At 40.1% G+C, this 16,904-nt stretch overlaps 1 protein-coding gene across 1 annotated transcript in view; it reads left to right on the forward strand.

The window, feature by feature from the left end:
- The window catches only part of mgat4b (alpha-1,3-mannosyl-glycoprotein 4-beta-N-acetylglucosaminyltransferase B), a 214,790-nt gene that overhangs the window by 181,322 nt on the left and 16,564 nt on the right, over positions 1-16,904 (forward strand). The window contains exons 9-10 of the mRNA XM_060836944.1: positions 4,339-4,469; positions 12,996-13,103. Coding sequence (XP_060692927.1) covers positions 4,339-4,469; positions 12,996-13,103 — 239 coding nt within the window. The remainder of the gene's footprint in view (positions 1-4,338; positions 4,470-12,995; positions 13,104-16,904) is intronic.

Below are 16,904 nucleotides of genomic sequence, written 5' to 3' on the forward strand. Positions count from 1 at the left end.
TGCTATTCCTGTGTTAACAGGGAAGGAAGTAATAGCCCTTTCCACTTAATCAGTTGATTTCTGAGATTTTAATAGAATATTAAATTACAAATAATGTAGAAATGTTCTGGGCCTCTTTGACCTATTGTGGGTGCACTGTTTTACACTTATACAAATCTGGATGAACACAAGTGTTGGTCTCGCACTAAATGTAGCAATTTGAAAGCAGGCTCATCCTTCCTCTAAGCAATAGTTATTGCTGCATCACTCACTACTCAAAGTATAGAGTCCTACAGCATGGAAACAGACCCTTTTGGTCCAACCAGTCCATAGCGAATATAATTCCCACCTGCCTGCTCCTGGCCCATATCCCTCAGAATCTTTCCTATTAATGTACCTATCCAAATGTCTTTTAAATGTTGTAATTGTACATGCATCCACCACTTCCTCAGGAAGTTCATTCCACACACGAACCATCCTCTCTAAAACATTTGCCTCTCATGTATTTTTTTTTAATCTTTGTCCTCTCACCTTAAAAATGTGCCTCTTAGTTTTGAAATCCCTCAACCTAGGGAAAAGGTAAGTACCATTAACTCTATCTATACCTCTCATTATTTTATGTTTATCTGTTCAGGTGCCTCTCAATTTCCTATGCTCCAGTGAAAAAAGTCACAACCTGTCCAACCTTTCTTTGTCATTCAAATCTTTCATACCCGGCAACATCCTGGTAAATCTCTTCTGAACCCTCTCTAACTAATATTATTCATGTAACAGAGCGATGTAAATATCACTTGCCACCTTTCCCTGCACAGAAGCCCATTCCCACTGGTGAAGAATTCTTAGTTATTTTTAATCAACCTGTTGAGACAGGTTCCAACATGCCTCTGGAACAGGTGGTCTTCTGACCCAGGTACAAGGGCACTACAATTGTGTCACAAGAGCCCTAACATAATACCATACACTGTTTGTGAAGGTGCAATACTGTATAAGAATGCAGTTAAGTTTCATTGCAAGACTAATGTTATCTACATAACTATTCATCATGGTAACTCCACATGCAATTAATTAAGAATCAGGAGGTGGTTCTGCCTGTGTGGGTTTAAATCCTACTCCCATTATTGGCTTATGGAATGTTCAATCAATTTCTTAGAGCAATGTCAACTGAATAGATTTAATTCCTGTACCGGCTGAGATCACCACGAATCCCTGCCTTCTCAACCTCATCCCTTGCCTGGAGAGTGGTTACCCTCAGGTTACGCTCGCCACCAGTCATCCTGAGAGCAACTGGTGTTCTCTTGGACAATGGCAGCTTTCACTGCCTCCATGCTGCTCTGGTAGTGGTTGCATGCTTATGTCTCTGCAGTTCAACTTGAGCCCATGACTCTCTGAACCAAGAGAACTACCCATGTACCACAGCTGGCAGGGAACCAGTGGGAAAGTGGTGTTTGAGCAGGATATCAGCTCTGATCATATTGAATAGTGCAAATTCTCAAGTAGATCAATGATCTACTTACTTTACTCCTATTTCTTTTGTTCCAATGGTGCTTGTGATGAAGAGGGTCTTATTGAAGGAGAAGCAGGTAGCAAAACAGGCATTCAAGGAAAGAATTTCACATGTTGGAACCTAAATCGATGAAGGCACAGCCACTATTGAATGAAGGATTGGGGCCTAAGGACATGGCAAATCACTGAAAGAAGCCATCAAATTCGTGAAGAGGGTGACTGAGGATGTCAAAGATTCAGAGAGGGAATGGGGGTATGAAAGACATTTAAACACTGGGATGACAGTTTTAAGTTGGAGATGGCAGAAACAAAAACAAATTAACGGCTTGTTAGTTAGATTGAGGAGTTCAGTGATTATATTCTTCAAGCAGTAACTTTTGGTTTAACTGTAACATAGGACTAGCAAATGCCCTTGACTTCTGAGAGGCTGTGAAACCCACAACCATTGGACCAAAGCAAGAATGCTGTTCTCTCAACCCAATTAGCGCTCAAAGCTGAAGAAACTAGAGGGTACTTCCTCATGACTGCCAGTTAATGGAATTGAAAAGCAGGGACTGCTTAAACAGGCAGTTTTGAGTTTTGTGGACTTGCCCAGCTGTTCCATTGAGAATGCATGACTGAATTTTTATTGTTATTCAGATTAACAAAGCAAGAAAAGTGTATAAATCTACAAGTGACTGATATGCCACGTAACTTTTATTGGTAATATTTCTCTCATAATATTGCTCAAGTGAACCATTAACATCTGTTAATAAGACTATAAAAAGCAAACTAAACTTTGGGGTTAATTTCTAATGGGATAGAATAGAGAGATGCAGGGATGCTAAATTTACATTGGACCATGATTAGACTGCATGCAGGGTATAAATGTAGTTCTGTGGTATTTGTTTTCCAAAAATTTAACTAGAAATCCGTTCTGAAAAGCATTCTGCCTACTTGCATCAAATGGACTGCAGTGGGACAAGAAGGCAGCTCACCACCACCTTCTCAAGGTCAATTAGCAATGAGCAGTAAAGCTGGCCTAACCAGCAGTGCTCCTATCCTGTGAATAATTTTGAAAAGTGTACAGAGGTACTTGAAAGTACAAAAGAAAACGCATGAAGATGAACTGAGAGGCTTTATCAGGAAATAACAGGCTGTATTCTCCAGGAAAGAGAAAGCTAAGGGTGGCTTGATTGTAGTCTTGGATTATAGGAAACACAGGGAAGATGTTTCCACTTTTGGATGGGGTCAGAACTCAGGGCCACAAATATGTAAGTTGCATATAAATTCATGAAGCCTGAATGAATCAGTTGGGCTGAATAGCCTTTTCCTACACTACAAATTCTGTAAAATGGTGTTCAGTTTGGAATATTCACTGCTAGTTATATTGGATTGTTTTTTGCACTGTTTCCCTGCACAGCCATGGTATTAATGTTGACAGTTTGCCAGACAGCCTATTCAATGAGTTTATCATCAGTTACTGTTACCAGCCAGCTGTTTCAGTGGGATAAGTAAAGGACGTCTTGCAGTCTATGTAATGGAGAGTTACCCTCTGGGGGACAGGACAGTCAGGACTAAAAGCCACGGGAAGTGTGTGCGACTTGTTCATTCATTCATCCCACTGGGGAGTGTTCTGTGAAACCAGCTAAATTGAATGTAAACAAAGGAAACTAGCGGCTTAGACTAGTCCAGGGTTGGATTGGTATTAAAAAGGCTGTTATTAATGCTGCGAACAGTATTTAGCTGGAGTATAATTGCTTTGTTTTGTATCTAATTTTTAGCATAGTGAGCAGGTAGCAGGGCTTTGACAGTCTGATTTTTACATTTTTTTTTCCCCCATCAAAAACATGCAGAAAATAAATCATTAGTAATAATTCACTGGAAAACAAAGGATTAATGCAAATATGTATTGTGTTGAAGAATTATTCGAACTGGTGCATTTCCTCAACACCAATTTCCCTATATAACTGTCTTAGCAGCTTCAGCACAGTCTATTGATGAGGTTAGCAAATTTCTCCTGAGTTTGCCACAGCAGTTTTTTATTGAAAGCCTCCAACTCAGGCTGAGACACGTGCAAATTGAAAGAAGCTCAATATTATTCCTCATTTATAAACTGCAATATTCCTTGTGTCCTTGTTTGCTTTCTTAAATTTGGGTGAGAGCTGGCAAGGATGTTACATAAAGAGAATGACTGTCATTTCTGGTGTGAACCCAAGTTTCAGAATGAGATCTGATAGCAACCTTGTTGTTTTGTGTGAACTATTTTTCTCACATTAGGCTTTTGTATTTTAGAGTGTAACCTCTGGATTCAACTTGCTGAACCTCTATTTTCCTGCCCCCACTCCTCCTCTAAGTTTTTTAAATTCCAGCTGTTTTGACCAAATCTAATATATCCACATTATTGTTCACTGATCACACTCCAGTACAGAAATTTAGTATATTTTTCTAACGTCTTGGGCTTGACAAAATAAAGGCTGAAACTGCAGTACAGTATTGCGATACAGCTCCAGGATGTTGAGTTGTTTGAATTTGTCAAACACATTCAGAAAATGAATTTGTCCCTAATGCACAGGATACAATTATTTCTCCAACCATGTATTATCTAAATTTCACATGGCGCATGTATCAGCTCCACTATGCCAAACATTAGTGCAGCATGATTACAGATTCATAGAACGGTTGCAATGGAGATGGAGGATATTTGGCCTACCATGTCTGTCCTGGCTCTCTGAAGGAGCAATTCATTTAATACCACACTACACCATGCCCCCACTGTTCTTTCAGATCATAATACAGTTCTCTTTTAGTCATATAACTAATCTTTGTTCAATAAGAATAGTAGATATTCACCATACTTTGTTTCATTTTGTCTAGGAAAAATGTTCAAATCACTGGATCTAAGTCTGATTGTGGAGTTTATTTTGATGTTCTACAAGGATAAGCCCATCGATTGGCTGCTAGACCATGTTCTATGGGTTAAAGTCTGTAACCCAGAAAAGGACGCAGTAAGTAGAACATTCGGTGTTTACAGAGCCAGATTTTTCTCCCTTCTCCTCTCAACCCCTTCCTCCCCATTTGTTAGCTTCCCTTTCCTGAAGGGTTGATTAATAATGTGTTTTGTACAATCACAGACTGATAAAGACACTCTGGTCCATTCAATCAGTCCCACCCATATAATTGCAATATCTTGTGAATTACAATATAGAATCTGTTACCCCATGCACCATCACAGTGGCTCAGTGGTTAGCACTGTTGCCTCACAGCATCAGGGACCCAGGTTCGAGGGCGGCAAGTTGGCTCAGTGGCAAGCATTGTTGCCTCACGGTGTCAGAAACCCAGGTTCGATTCCAGCCTTGGGCAACTGTCTGTGTGGAGTTTGCACATTCTCCCCATGTCTGTGTGGGTTTCCTTTGGGTGCTCCTGTTTCCTTCCACGGTCTAAAGATATGCAGGTCAGGTGAATTGGCCATGCTAAATTGCCCATAGTGTTCAGGAATATGTAGGTTAGATGCATTAGTTAGGAGAAATGTGGAGTAATAGGGCAGGGGAATGGATCTGGGTGAGTTATTCTTTGGAGGGTCAGTGTGGACATGTTGGGCCAAAGGGCCTGTTTCCACACTGTGTAGGAATTCTATGAATCATGTGGCCTTAGGAGAGGTGAAACCTCAAGTTTAAAAACCTGAATTCTCTGAAGTACCTGCTCTTTTGCAGCAAAAAAAGCTGATATCAGCTGGAATTCAATTCAGTTCATCAATTTGGAGTCCACTGCATAAGCTGGCAACCTGTTCCAAAAGGCTGAATTCTCTTGGGGGAAAATTTACGCCTAAATTCAAACCTGGATCCAACCTTATATAACTTAAAATTGTGTCCTTTGATTCTCACCAAAGTATTTATTTCAAAGGAGTCTGCACCCAGGAAATGGTTTTCTTTACCATTGAGGGTTGTCAAGGCTGGGTCATTAACTGTATTCAACGCTGAGGTGGACAGATTTGTAATCAATAAGAGAATCGGGATTATGGGGAAAAGGCAGGAAAGTGGAATTGAGATGATCAGATCAGTCACTATCTCATTGAATGGTGAAGCAGATTTGATGAGCTGAATGGCCTACTGCTGAGAAGGAAAGAAACTACAATCTTATGCCATCTGTAAGCAACAAGGCAAATTTTTGTTTGAGGTACCGGTCAAGATTTGACGGATAATTTTTAATGCTATCCATTATTATCCATGTAAGAGATGTTTCTTAATCAAGTCGGTACCAGACTCCATAGAGTAATTTGCATTCAAATTGAAGCTGCATCGTTTTAAAATCTTACGCACGGTGACTAACTCAGCAGTGGGTAATTAATGGTAATCTGTGTGTTCTCACTGTAGGAGGTGAGCACAGGCGTTCTTATTTATTTGACTTTCCTCAATTTACAATCCCTCATTTGCACATTTTGAGTAATCATCCCCAATTAGATGTGCAAATGAAGAGCCTAATATCTTAAAGAACTTCATGTGCAGTGAACATTGAAGCAGAGTGAGTGCAGCTTCATATGGACTTAAACAGATGCCATTTTGTGTACAAGTGATGAGTTGATGAGGGTTTTTTTTTCATATACACTTTTTATTCATGCATGGATGTCACAGGCTGGACCAGTATTTATTGCCCCTTCCTGGTTGTCTTGAGAATGTGGTGGTGAGCTGCCTTCTTAAACTGCTGCAGTCCACAGTGCCCTTACCATGTGAATTCCAGGATTTTGACTAGCAACAGTGAAGGAATGGTGATATATTTCCAAATCAGGAGGATGAGTGGCTTGGAGGGAAATTTGAAGGTGGTGGTGTTCTCAGGTATCTGCTACCCTTGTCCTTTTAAATGGAAGTGGTTGTCAGCTTGGAAGGTGCTATCTAAGCATTGGTAGCTAGTACACACCACTATTGTTAAGTGTCGGTGGTGAGGGAATGAATGTTTTTGGATGTGGTGTCAATCAAGCAGGCTGCTTTGTGCTGGGTGTTGTCAGTCTTGTCTTGTTGAAGCTGCATCCATCCAGACAAGTGGGGAATATTCCATCACACTCTTGTCTTGTGCCTTTAAATAATGAACAGGCTTTGGGAAGTCAGGAGGGGAATTAAACTTCACAGTATTCCCAGCTTCTGACCTGCTCTTATAGCCACTGTGTGGCAAGTCGAGTTGAGTTTCTGGTCAACACTAACCCCAAAGATGATGATAGTGTTGAATTTAGTGATGGTAACACCATTGAATATCAAGGAGCAAAGGTTAGATTATCTCTCTTATTGGAAGTGGTCGTGGCTGATATTTGTGTGGTTCAAGTGTTACTTGCCACTTTTCAGCCAAAGACTGGATATTGTCCAGATCTTGTATTTAACCATGACTACTTCAGTATCTGAGGAGTTGTCAGCAAACATCTTCACTCCTGACCTTATGATGGATGGAGGGTTAATGCTGAAATACCTGAAGATGGTTATGCCTAGGACACTATGCTGAGGAACTCCTGCAGAGATATCCTAGAACTGAGATGACTGACCCCCAATAACCACAACCATCTTCCCATGAGTCAGGTATGCCTCCAACGAGAGCAGAACTTGCCCTAATAACCACTGATTGCAGTTTTCCTTTGGCTCTTTGATGCCTCACTCAGTCAAATGCAGTCTTGATGTCAAGAGCAGTCACTCTTACCTCACCTCTGGAATGGTGATGCTGCTGTTTGGGTCATAGTCGTAGTCGTAGTCATAGTCACAGAATCATTCCTTACAGATAGTGTAGGCTGTTGCTTGACTAGATTGTGAGGCTGCTCTCCCAATTTTGGCACTAGCCCCCAGATCTTAGAGGATATTTCAGGGTTGACAGTGCGGTTTCTGCCTTTGTCTTTTCTGGTGCTTCGGTCAATGCCAGGTGATCCATCCGGTTTCATTTCTTGTAGAGACTTTGTCCCAAATTGATACAACTGAGTGGCTTGTTAGGCCATTTCAGAGACAGTTGAGAATTAACTACGTTCCTGCCACGTAGGCCATACCAGGTGAGGATGGCAGATTTCCTTACCTGAAGAACATTATTGAACCGAATGGGTTTTTCCAACAATTGACAAATGAATTTATGGTCTTCAGATAATTTTCATTGAATTCAAATGCACCATCTGAAAATGGTGGGATTTGAACTTGGGATTCCAAAGCACTAGGCCATTGCCTTCCCTCAACGTTATGGGCACACTGCGGGAAACAGCAGTAGAAGCAAATTCAATACCAGATTTGACGCTCTGATAAATTCGCAAGCTTGTAGCTAAGAATTGGGGAGTAGAACTAGTTGAATCACTCTTTCAAAGAGCTGGCACAGGAATAATGAGCTGAATGTATCTTTCCATGATTCTATAAACAGAAGCAGGATTGAGTTGGTCAAAGAGTCATACAGCATGTAAACAGACCCTTCGGTCCAACCAGTCCATGCTGAATTTAATCCCAAACTACACTAGTCCCACTTGATTGAGAGAATAATATGAGCAAGAAAATTGTATGACATGTAAAGAGGAAATTTAAGGAATGCAATTATGACCAAATACACCAAGAAAAAAATTGAACGTACAGTTTTTTTTCAAAAATAGAAAAGAAAACACCACAACACTGAGAGACCACTATGTTCTTCCATCATGCCATGATATTGGCTTGTATCACTGTCAGGAGGCAAAGATTGGATGGAACTCGCTGAGGGTTAATGCACAAGGACATAGGGTTGAAAGTGCTCTCTAGTGGGAGATGTGACTATTATTTTGAAATGGAGCTTGGTCTCTGGAGAGAAAGAAACCTCAAACTAACTCTCTTGTCCCTTTTTGGATACTTCACTGTCCATTCATTATCCCAGGTCTTGTTGCTGGCTGGTAGTTGTTTGTGTATTCCTGTTGAGGCTGCAGAAAGAGAGGTTGAGCAACAACAGTTGGATGTATAATGTAGAATGCAGGACAGGAATCTGTTGTGGATAAAGTTAGAGATAATTATCTCGAAGGCTTATGAAATAACCACATAGTCGCTAAGAACCACATAAGAGCATTAAGGCATTAGCAGGATTTGTTGGCAATTGAGCCAGCAATAAAAGCTTTAATGTATAAGCATCTTTGTTCTTTTGCCTCATTTCAAAATCTTCCATTTTGAGACCACAACAGCAAGAACACTAATTTGCTTTTGCTCCTTTCTCATAGTGTCCTTCATCATTCCAAGACGCTTAACTTTGGCACTGAGCCACATCAGGTATTAGGACAGAGGGTGAAAAGCTTGATCAAGAAAGCAGATAAAGTGTCATAAAGGAAGAGATGTTGAAGAGGTTTAGTGGAGAAAGTCCAGAATTTCATTATCTAGGCATTTGAAAACACAGCTGCCAGTGGTGGACCAGTTAAAATTGGAAACCAAAGAAACCAGAATTGGAGGAGCACAGAGATCTTGGAGAGTTGTTAGCCTGGTGGAACGTAGAGGTGGAGGGATAGGGTAGATTTTTGAAAACAAAGATGAAAATTTTAATATAGTGGTGCTTCAGGACTAAAAACCAAAAGATCAGAGGTAATGAATGAATAAGACATCATGCAAGTAAAGATTAAGGGTGATGAAAGTTTAGATAATTTGCTACTGGGGTGTCAAGGTTCTACTTAATGCTGTAGAGGCCTTTCATTGTGTTTGATTGTCTCTCTGTCTCTGTCAGTTTCTGTTTCTGTCTCTCTCTTTCTGTCTGATTCTTTCTATTGATGTTCTGCAGCAGGCAACAACAACCCAGCAGCAGACCTGTGGTTTTTGTAAAACCAGAGTGTTTTCAGGGATACTGAAATAACTAACAACTGCATATGTGAGACAATAAACACAAATTACTGGAGAAAAAAGCAGAGTCAATCTTTTGTGTGTTCTGAAGTGCCACCAGATCCGAAACTTTACCCATGCTTTCTCTCCACAGATGCTGACAGACCTGCTGAGTTCCTCCACCAGTTTCTGTTTTTATTTGCAGGGGCAGCTGACAGGAAGAGAATGAGACCAGCATGACTGCTGCTGGTTGCATGGTCCCACCATACCAGCTCTTGTGTCTGCACTGTACTCTGCATTTACATGAATACTTGTGTTTCTCTGGCTACATATATGTTTGAATTGATGTACAGATATCTTCACTACCTTTTACTGAAAGACGCTAGTAAGGCCAAGTATAGGTAATTTAAAGGAGAAAAAGCATTTGCATTTCTGTAGTGCCTTTCATGACCTCACGGCCTCCAAGAGCTTTCAAATCAAATTTCTTTAATATGGGGAAATATGGCAAGAATTGTATACACAGCAAGATTTTAAAAAGTGCAGAGAGACGTTGAGCAGAATAACTGCACTCTTCTTGAGTATAAGTGCAGTGCTCCTTTGTTAATGAAGTATCAATCTGGGTTATATTCTCAGAGGAGGGATTAGAATCCACAGCCCTCTGAGAACCTACTGCCCATGGAGAAGTATCCACAGCGTTACAGCTGACATTATGAAAGAACTCTACTGAGAGTGGTTTACTTCTGAAACTCAAGCAATATAATGGATGGAGGGGTCTGCATCTTTGCTTCCTTTGACCGCGTGTATTGCAGATTTATGTACAGTAGAGTTAATTGCCATTTCTGTGATCTAATTTCAGTCTGAGATTCATCCACTTGATACTGTTCATCATCATTTACCAAAACATTCATTAGCGCTGACTGGGAATCATGTGCATATATCTGAAATACGGGAACAGATTGAAGTGGGGAGGGGGTTGTGAATTAGAGCTTTTTTTAGAAACTTTTGAAATCATGAGTTTGTCAGAGGATTGGGATTACACTTTCATTAGAATAATGAGTGGAACATTTAGATACAGCTTTGCTGCTAGCTCGTTTAATGAGCATTACTGCCTGGGGCTAGATACCATGTACTTGTGATTCTCTCCCACACAGTTTTGTAGACTGCCAATATTCAGCTAATCTGTGTGCATGGAGAGTGGGAGAGTAGTGACTGAGGACAGCTGGCATCAAATGTATATCACCAGTATGTTGGGTGTGTACCTGAGGGGGAATTTAATATAGGTGCATGTTGTACCTCACCTGATGCCCGATCTTTCCGCACAATATGTGAAAATTCATAAAACTGGCATACACTCTCCTGTTTATCCATACTGAACATGCAGTATTCATAGAAACTTATGCTGACAAGTTAAATGCTTAAGGTCCAAATTAGAGTGGTGCTGGAAAAGCACAGCAGGTCAGGCAGCATTATCAGATTCCTGATGAAGGGCCCCTGCCCGAAATGTCGATTTCCTGCTCAGCTGATGCTGCTGACCTGCTGTGCTTTTCCAGCACCACTCTAATCTGGACTCTAATCTCCAGCATCTGCAATCCTCACTTGCGCCAAGTTAAATCCTTAATTCTACACGTTTTCTTTCCCATGTTGCATACTATTTTACCAATTTGTTGCCAACTATTGCTTCATTGGGTGATGCTTTCATTCTTAGTTGGTTCAATTCCCATTCCAGTGACCTGTCCACATGATCCAGGTGGACATTTCAGCATAGTACTGAGGGAGTGTTGCACTGTTAGAAGTACTGCCTCTTAGGTGAGGTGCTAAACCATGTCCTCATCTGCCATGTTAGATGGTCATCAAAATGATTGACTAGCCAACATGTTATCTGCTTAATATTATCATATTGGGCTCTGGATGATTGTAATGTAGTCCTATCAGCACTTTCCCTTTCTACTCTTTTTAAAAAAAAGTTACATGTTAGACAACCCCTGGTGAGATCCTGTAACAATAAAACTAAGTGGTTGTTGCAAAGATTTTTCTTTTAAGACTTTTTAATCTGCTGTTCAGGCATGTTATGACATAGCTCTAGAGCAGGTGGGACTTGAACCTGGACCATGTGGTCCATAGATATGGACCACATCACTGCACCACAAAGACCCTTAAAAGTTCAGAGACAGACTCTGCATTACTCATGGGTGACATTGGACCTTTAAAAATATTTTCCTTATCAACCTGTTCACCAATATGATGATAAATCTGTGCAGCAGCTGACACTGAAAACCAGGTATCCTGGCTCACAGTAGGGACACTGCCAGTATGCCACAGGTTTGTTATTACGAACCTCTGGAGGACATGGGACTTGAACTTGGATATTCCAGTCCAGGGGTAGGGGCATTAATGTTACAACACACAAACCCAAAAAATTCTCTTTTCTATACCAAATCTAAAGGTGTATCTAATTATCGCCAGTTGAAGACAGTACATCTTAATAAGACAGGGCATTTGTGGGACGTTGTGAAGAAACTGCATGCCGCATGTCATACATTTACAAATGTATCTGCACTTTATTAATGGCTGTTCTGCTTTGGGAGATACTGAAATCATGAAGACACTACATAAATACAAGTTCTTTCGGTTTATACCTGGTATGATTTACAATATCTTTCAGGTGAATGTTCTATATGGAGATGTCGGTGTGGCCATAACCACCTGATGAAGGAGCGGTGCTCTGAAAGCTAGTGCTTCCAATTAAACTTGTTGGACTATAACCTGGTGTTGTGAGATTTTTAACTATGAAAATGTGTAACAGTGATTACCACTAACCCCAATCTATGGTCTTTTGACTGAGACAGAAGCACAACTTTTGCATATGGTGATGATCCTTCCTCATCCCAGTTCAGTTATGCAGAAAATGAACTGCAAATTGGTTGTGGGTTGGTGGCTGCAAAACCAATCTTCCTAATGGTTGTTTTTTTAGAATAAAGATTGAACGTTTAATGCGAATTTTCAAAATTAATTGGAATAACTATTAAACGCACCTATACAGTAAATAGCTTCTCGCCGTAGGTACATGAATCAAAAAAGTTTAAAGACATATGGGTCAAATGCAGATAAATAGGACCAGTTCAAGTTAGAAAACATGGTTGGCATGGGTGAGTTGGGCTGAAGGGCCTGTTTCCATTGCTGTACACCTCTATAACTCTTAAATTTGGAGGAGTGGGACTAAATGGTAGCTTTAAAAAGGGTCAGCACATTAACAGCTTAATTTGTCACCTTGTACTTTTCTAGATGCTTTATCGATTAACTTTATCTCCGATTGTTATCTCTAAATATTTTTCCCCTCTTAACATTTAAAAGGGAATCAGACTGTTATTTAAAAAGGATCCATATGCAGGCAGGAGAATGGCACTGAGTGAGCTTTTAGGAGAGTCAATACTGACGTGATGGACCGAATGGCTTCCTGTGTTGTAACAATTCTGTGACTCTGTCACATTAGACTAACGAGTCTGTAGTTTTTGGTTTAGCCCTCAGCTCTCTTTTTAAGTATTTGCAATTCTCCTGTGTTCTGACACAATTTCCAAGAGGATTGGAAAAAATCTGCAATTTCCATTTCAGATTTTAATTAGATTAGCTCACTCCATCATCTGTGAAATTTATTCTGTTTTGATTTGGTAGCAAAACTCTTGCAGTTCAATAATTGTCAATAAGCAAATATCTTTGTGTGATCATAACTGGTTTACTTTTCTCTTATTCTCCCCCTTTTAGAAGCACTGTGACCGACAGAAAGCAAACCTCAGAATCCGTTTCAAGCCATCCCTCTTCCAGCATGTAGGAACACACTCATCACTGGCTGGAAAGATCCAGAAATTAAAAGTAAGTTCAGCAATCAGGAGCTCAACTCCCAAGTTGGTGCCCAACAATAAAACGTCTGCGAGTTTGAATAATAAGTCTAACATAGGCCTGAAATTAGACTCAACAATGGGAGTGGGAGGTTGATTTAGCCACTTACGTCAGTTCTGTTATTCATTTAGAATGTGACAAACATATATCCTAACTCCAAGTTTGTCCTGTTTGATTGCATAACTCTGCTACTGAGTTATGTCCAGTTAACAGCACAGGAAAAGGCCATTTGGCCTACTCATGTTGGTGTTTACGGATTCCGCCGCCCCACCCCCACCCCCACCCCCACCCCACCCCACCACACCACGCACACCATTTCAAGGAAAATGAGGGATAAGCAATAAATGCTGGCCTAGCCAGTGATGCCCACATCATCTGAATGCATAAAACACAGGAGCCTCATCTCCCCTCTTTTGGTCCAGCGCGATCAGTATACCCTCCTGTTTCTTCCTCTTATCTTCTGGTCCAGCTACCCTTAAGTTTTTCAACACTAAGCCTGTCATTTACTCCCTGTGGTAGTGTGTTCCACATTCTTTTCAATCTCTGGTTCAAGGTCTTTCTCCTGAATTCCCCAGTGAATTTATTAATGACTAATGTTTATGACCTCTTGTTTTAGTCTGCACTTCCAAGTGAAAACATCTCCACCTCTATCTTATCAAACCCTGTATTGATCATGAAAGTCTCTGGAGATTTCTGTGCTCCTTTATCTGATTTAAACTCTTAATATACAAGCTGTATGTGGCTTCTTTATTGGTTGTGTCCCTAATAAGAGTAATCAATTATCTTTCAACATATTATGGGTACTCTACTGCAATTCAGTTTTCCTGTCCAACTCTATTTTCTTGATTTCCTTGTTGTCAAAAATATCTGTTGATCTGTATCTTCAGTGTATTCATTGAATATGTAGAGCTCTCTGGGGTCAAGAAATTCCAAAGGTTTACAGCCTTTTGAGTGAGGAAATATTGTGGTGCCCCCCCCCCTAGCTCTAGACTCCCCAATGAGGGCAAAATATTTCTTAGAAATCGTAAAAGAATTATAACATCGAAGGAGGCCATTCTGACCTTCCTCATTTCTGAGGAACCACCAGTCCTCACCAGTCTGGTCTACCTACACTCAGCCTGTAGCCCTGCAGGCCACAGCTTCATTAGGCTTTAACTAGAGTTTTAACATCTGTCTTGTCAAATAGATTAAGAACTTTATATCTAGTTTCAACATGATGATGGTGAGGGACACAGACAGTTCAGGAAAATGGCTTAAAAATTATTGCAAGATTCACAAGGAACAAGCAAGTTTGAAGGGTTGAATGTGAGAAGCGGTCATTCATGATGGCAGTTCATGGGGATTTTAATGCTGGTCCTTTATATGGCATAGCCAAAATTTTCACATCTACACAAGAATCATGGACTGCACTGACAGATTACTTGTTGTAGCATTTACTGCATCAGAGACTAGATTAAGTTTTGGCCCTTAGCAGTTCAGCAGCACCATCTTCAGTAACCTGCTGGTACTGCAGCTTTTAAACTATGGGCACAGAGGCTAAGAGTTTACAGCAACTGAACTGCCCAACTAGTGCATTCATCCAGCTTAATCTAACTCCATCAGTAGGTTTGTATGCATTGTTTTATATTTACTCAATTTGGGGAGTACTTTGTATTGAAGATAAAACATTTATTAGATTATAAGAGAGATACAAGTTAGGCAAGTGGGACTAGTTTGTTTTGGGAACATGGTCAGCATGGGTTAGTTAGACCGAAGGGTATGTTTCCAAGCTGTATAAGTCTGATTCTTAGTGAAGTGGAATCTGTTGGCTCAGCATCAAAAAGACCCTGACACAATAACAAAGCAGTCTTTTCAACGCTTATCAAGATTTTACTTCATTATTCCACATAAGACATCAATGCACTTGACCTCAGACCTGATGTGACCTATTTCAGTCCCATTCTTGGAGCTCTGTAAGTAGCATCTGCATTTGATAGCTGGCAAAGAATCCTGAAAAAAAACTCACATTTATACAGCTTCTTTCATGACTTCAGAGCATCTCAAAACATTTTATACAGAAATAAGTACTTTTGGATTGCAGTCTCTAGCACAGTGCAGGAAACATGATGTTTAATTGGCACACAGCAAGGTCCCATGAACATTAGTGTGATTTGTCTTCCAACCTCGTGTTAGGTGAGGGATAAATATTAGCTCAGCAAATTAGAGAGAACTCCCCTGAATTTCTTCAATGATTACATTCATCGGAAAGGACAGGTGGAGCTTTGGCCTTAATGCCTCATTTAAAAGATGGCACCTGAGATGGTGCAGTATTTCTGCAGTACAGAATTGTGAATGCTCGTTTAGGTTGTGGTCAAGTTTCTGCAGTGGGGATTGAATCCATTCTTTTCTGAAATCGAAGGGAGAGTCGGGCTATCCACTGACCCACAGTTGATGCTTGAGACTCAATGTGATTCATGCACTAATGAAAAGTAATGTGATTCAAATCCAAGTATTATGGCCATATTGAAGATACCATCTTTCCAATAAACCCTGATTCCTAAAATGCTACAACTATCTAAATTGCATTATAGAATCTTACAGCACGCCAGAAGGCTATTTGGCCCTTTTTGTATGTTTCAGCTCTATGAAAGAGTTACTGAATATGTCCAAGTGCTCACTTCAAGGTAACATCTGTTTGATGCAAATCTTTGCTGAAAAGAAATAGGCATTTTTATTTGGTTAAGTATTGGCACAAAATCATGAATATATAGCTGCATTATTTTCAAAGAGATTGAATCAAATATTTTATAGTGAATCTGAAGCCTGATGAAATATTATGTAGGTTGGATATTGAATTTTTGCACAGCTGACACTGGGAATACCTGAGACTGCTGTTTTCCCCAAAGCCTTGTAAATATTTTCCCTCTGCAGTATAAATTAATTTTATCTAAAATACATTTCATTGCTCTCATCCTTACTCCAAAGGAATTTTTTAAAATAATGTGGCCACTTTGGTTTTAAAATATATATAAGAAAATTAACTATTTACAAATATAATCTCCATGTATCCACTGCTGGGTTGGGGGGAAAAGGCAGCAAGTTTTCATTATGTACCTGAACCTGGGAGTCTTCAATAAGGGCAGAATGGTTACCTTTCAAGCAAGCCTGAAATACACCAGCATTTCCAGCACCACACTCTTCGACCAGTATTTCCTGGCCCACTTATGCCTCTAAGCTCATTGTGCCTGAAGACTACATTTGATTTAAACTCTCCATCTGCAATTCCATAGAGCAGTGGTTAATGCTTGGAATGCCTTTATTTATAGTAAATTAAGATTAAAGGGAGGTGTCTATGCTTTAGAGCAAACAACAAACCTGTTCCAGTAAACGTGTGGGTCAGCATCTTTGGGAACTAATCTCGATAAAGCAGAGTTTCTGCTTTGTTCTGAGCAAGCGTTCGTCCTTCAGCCAAATGCTAATAGAAGGTTATAATCTGGTCATTGCTGGTCACAAATTTATGTATCACAAGTCACTGTACTTCAATGAAAAGAAACCCATCGCTTTTATGTTGCACCTTTCATAGTCTTGATGTCCCATCATGCTTCACAGCCAAATTATTATTGTGTTATGATACAAGGAAATATCAATGTCAATTAATTGCAGCTATGTTCTGGAAATAATTAAATAACTGACTAAATAATCTGCTGCAAGCTGTCGTGGACCTGAAAGTTAAATCTTTTTCCCTCTGCAAAAATAAAATTGCTAAGCAGTGCGAGCACTTTCAATGTTCTCAAC

This window comes from Hemiscyllium ocellatum, chromosome 16 (assembly GCF_020745735.1).
Source record: "Hemiscyllium ocellatum isolate sHemOce1 chromosome 16, sHemOce1.pat.X.cur, whole genome shotgun sequence".
Classification (NCBI taxonomy): domain Eukaryota; kingdom Metazoa; phylum Chordata; class Chondrichthyes; order Orectolobiformes; family Hemiscylliidae; genus Hemiscyllium; species Hemiscyllium ocellatum.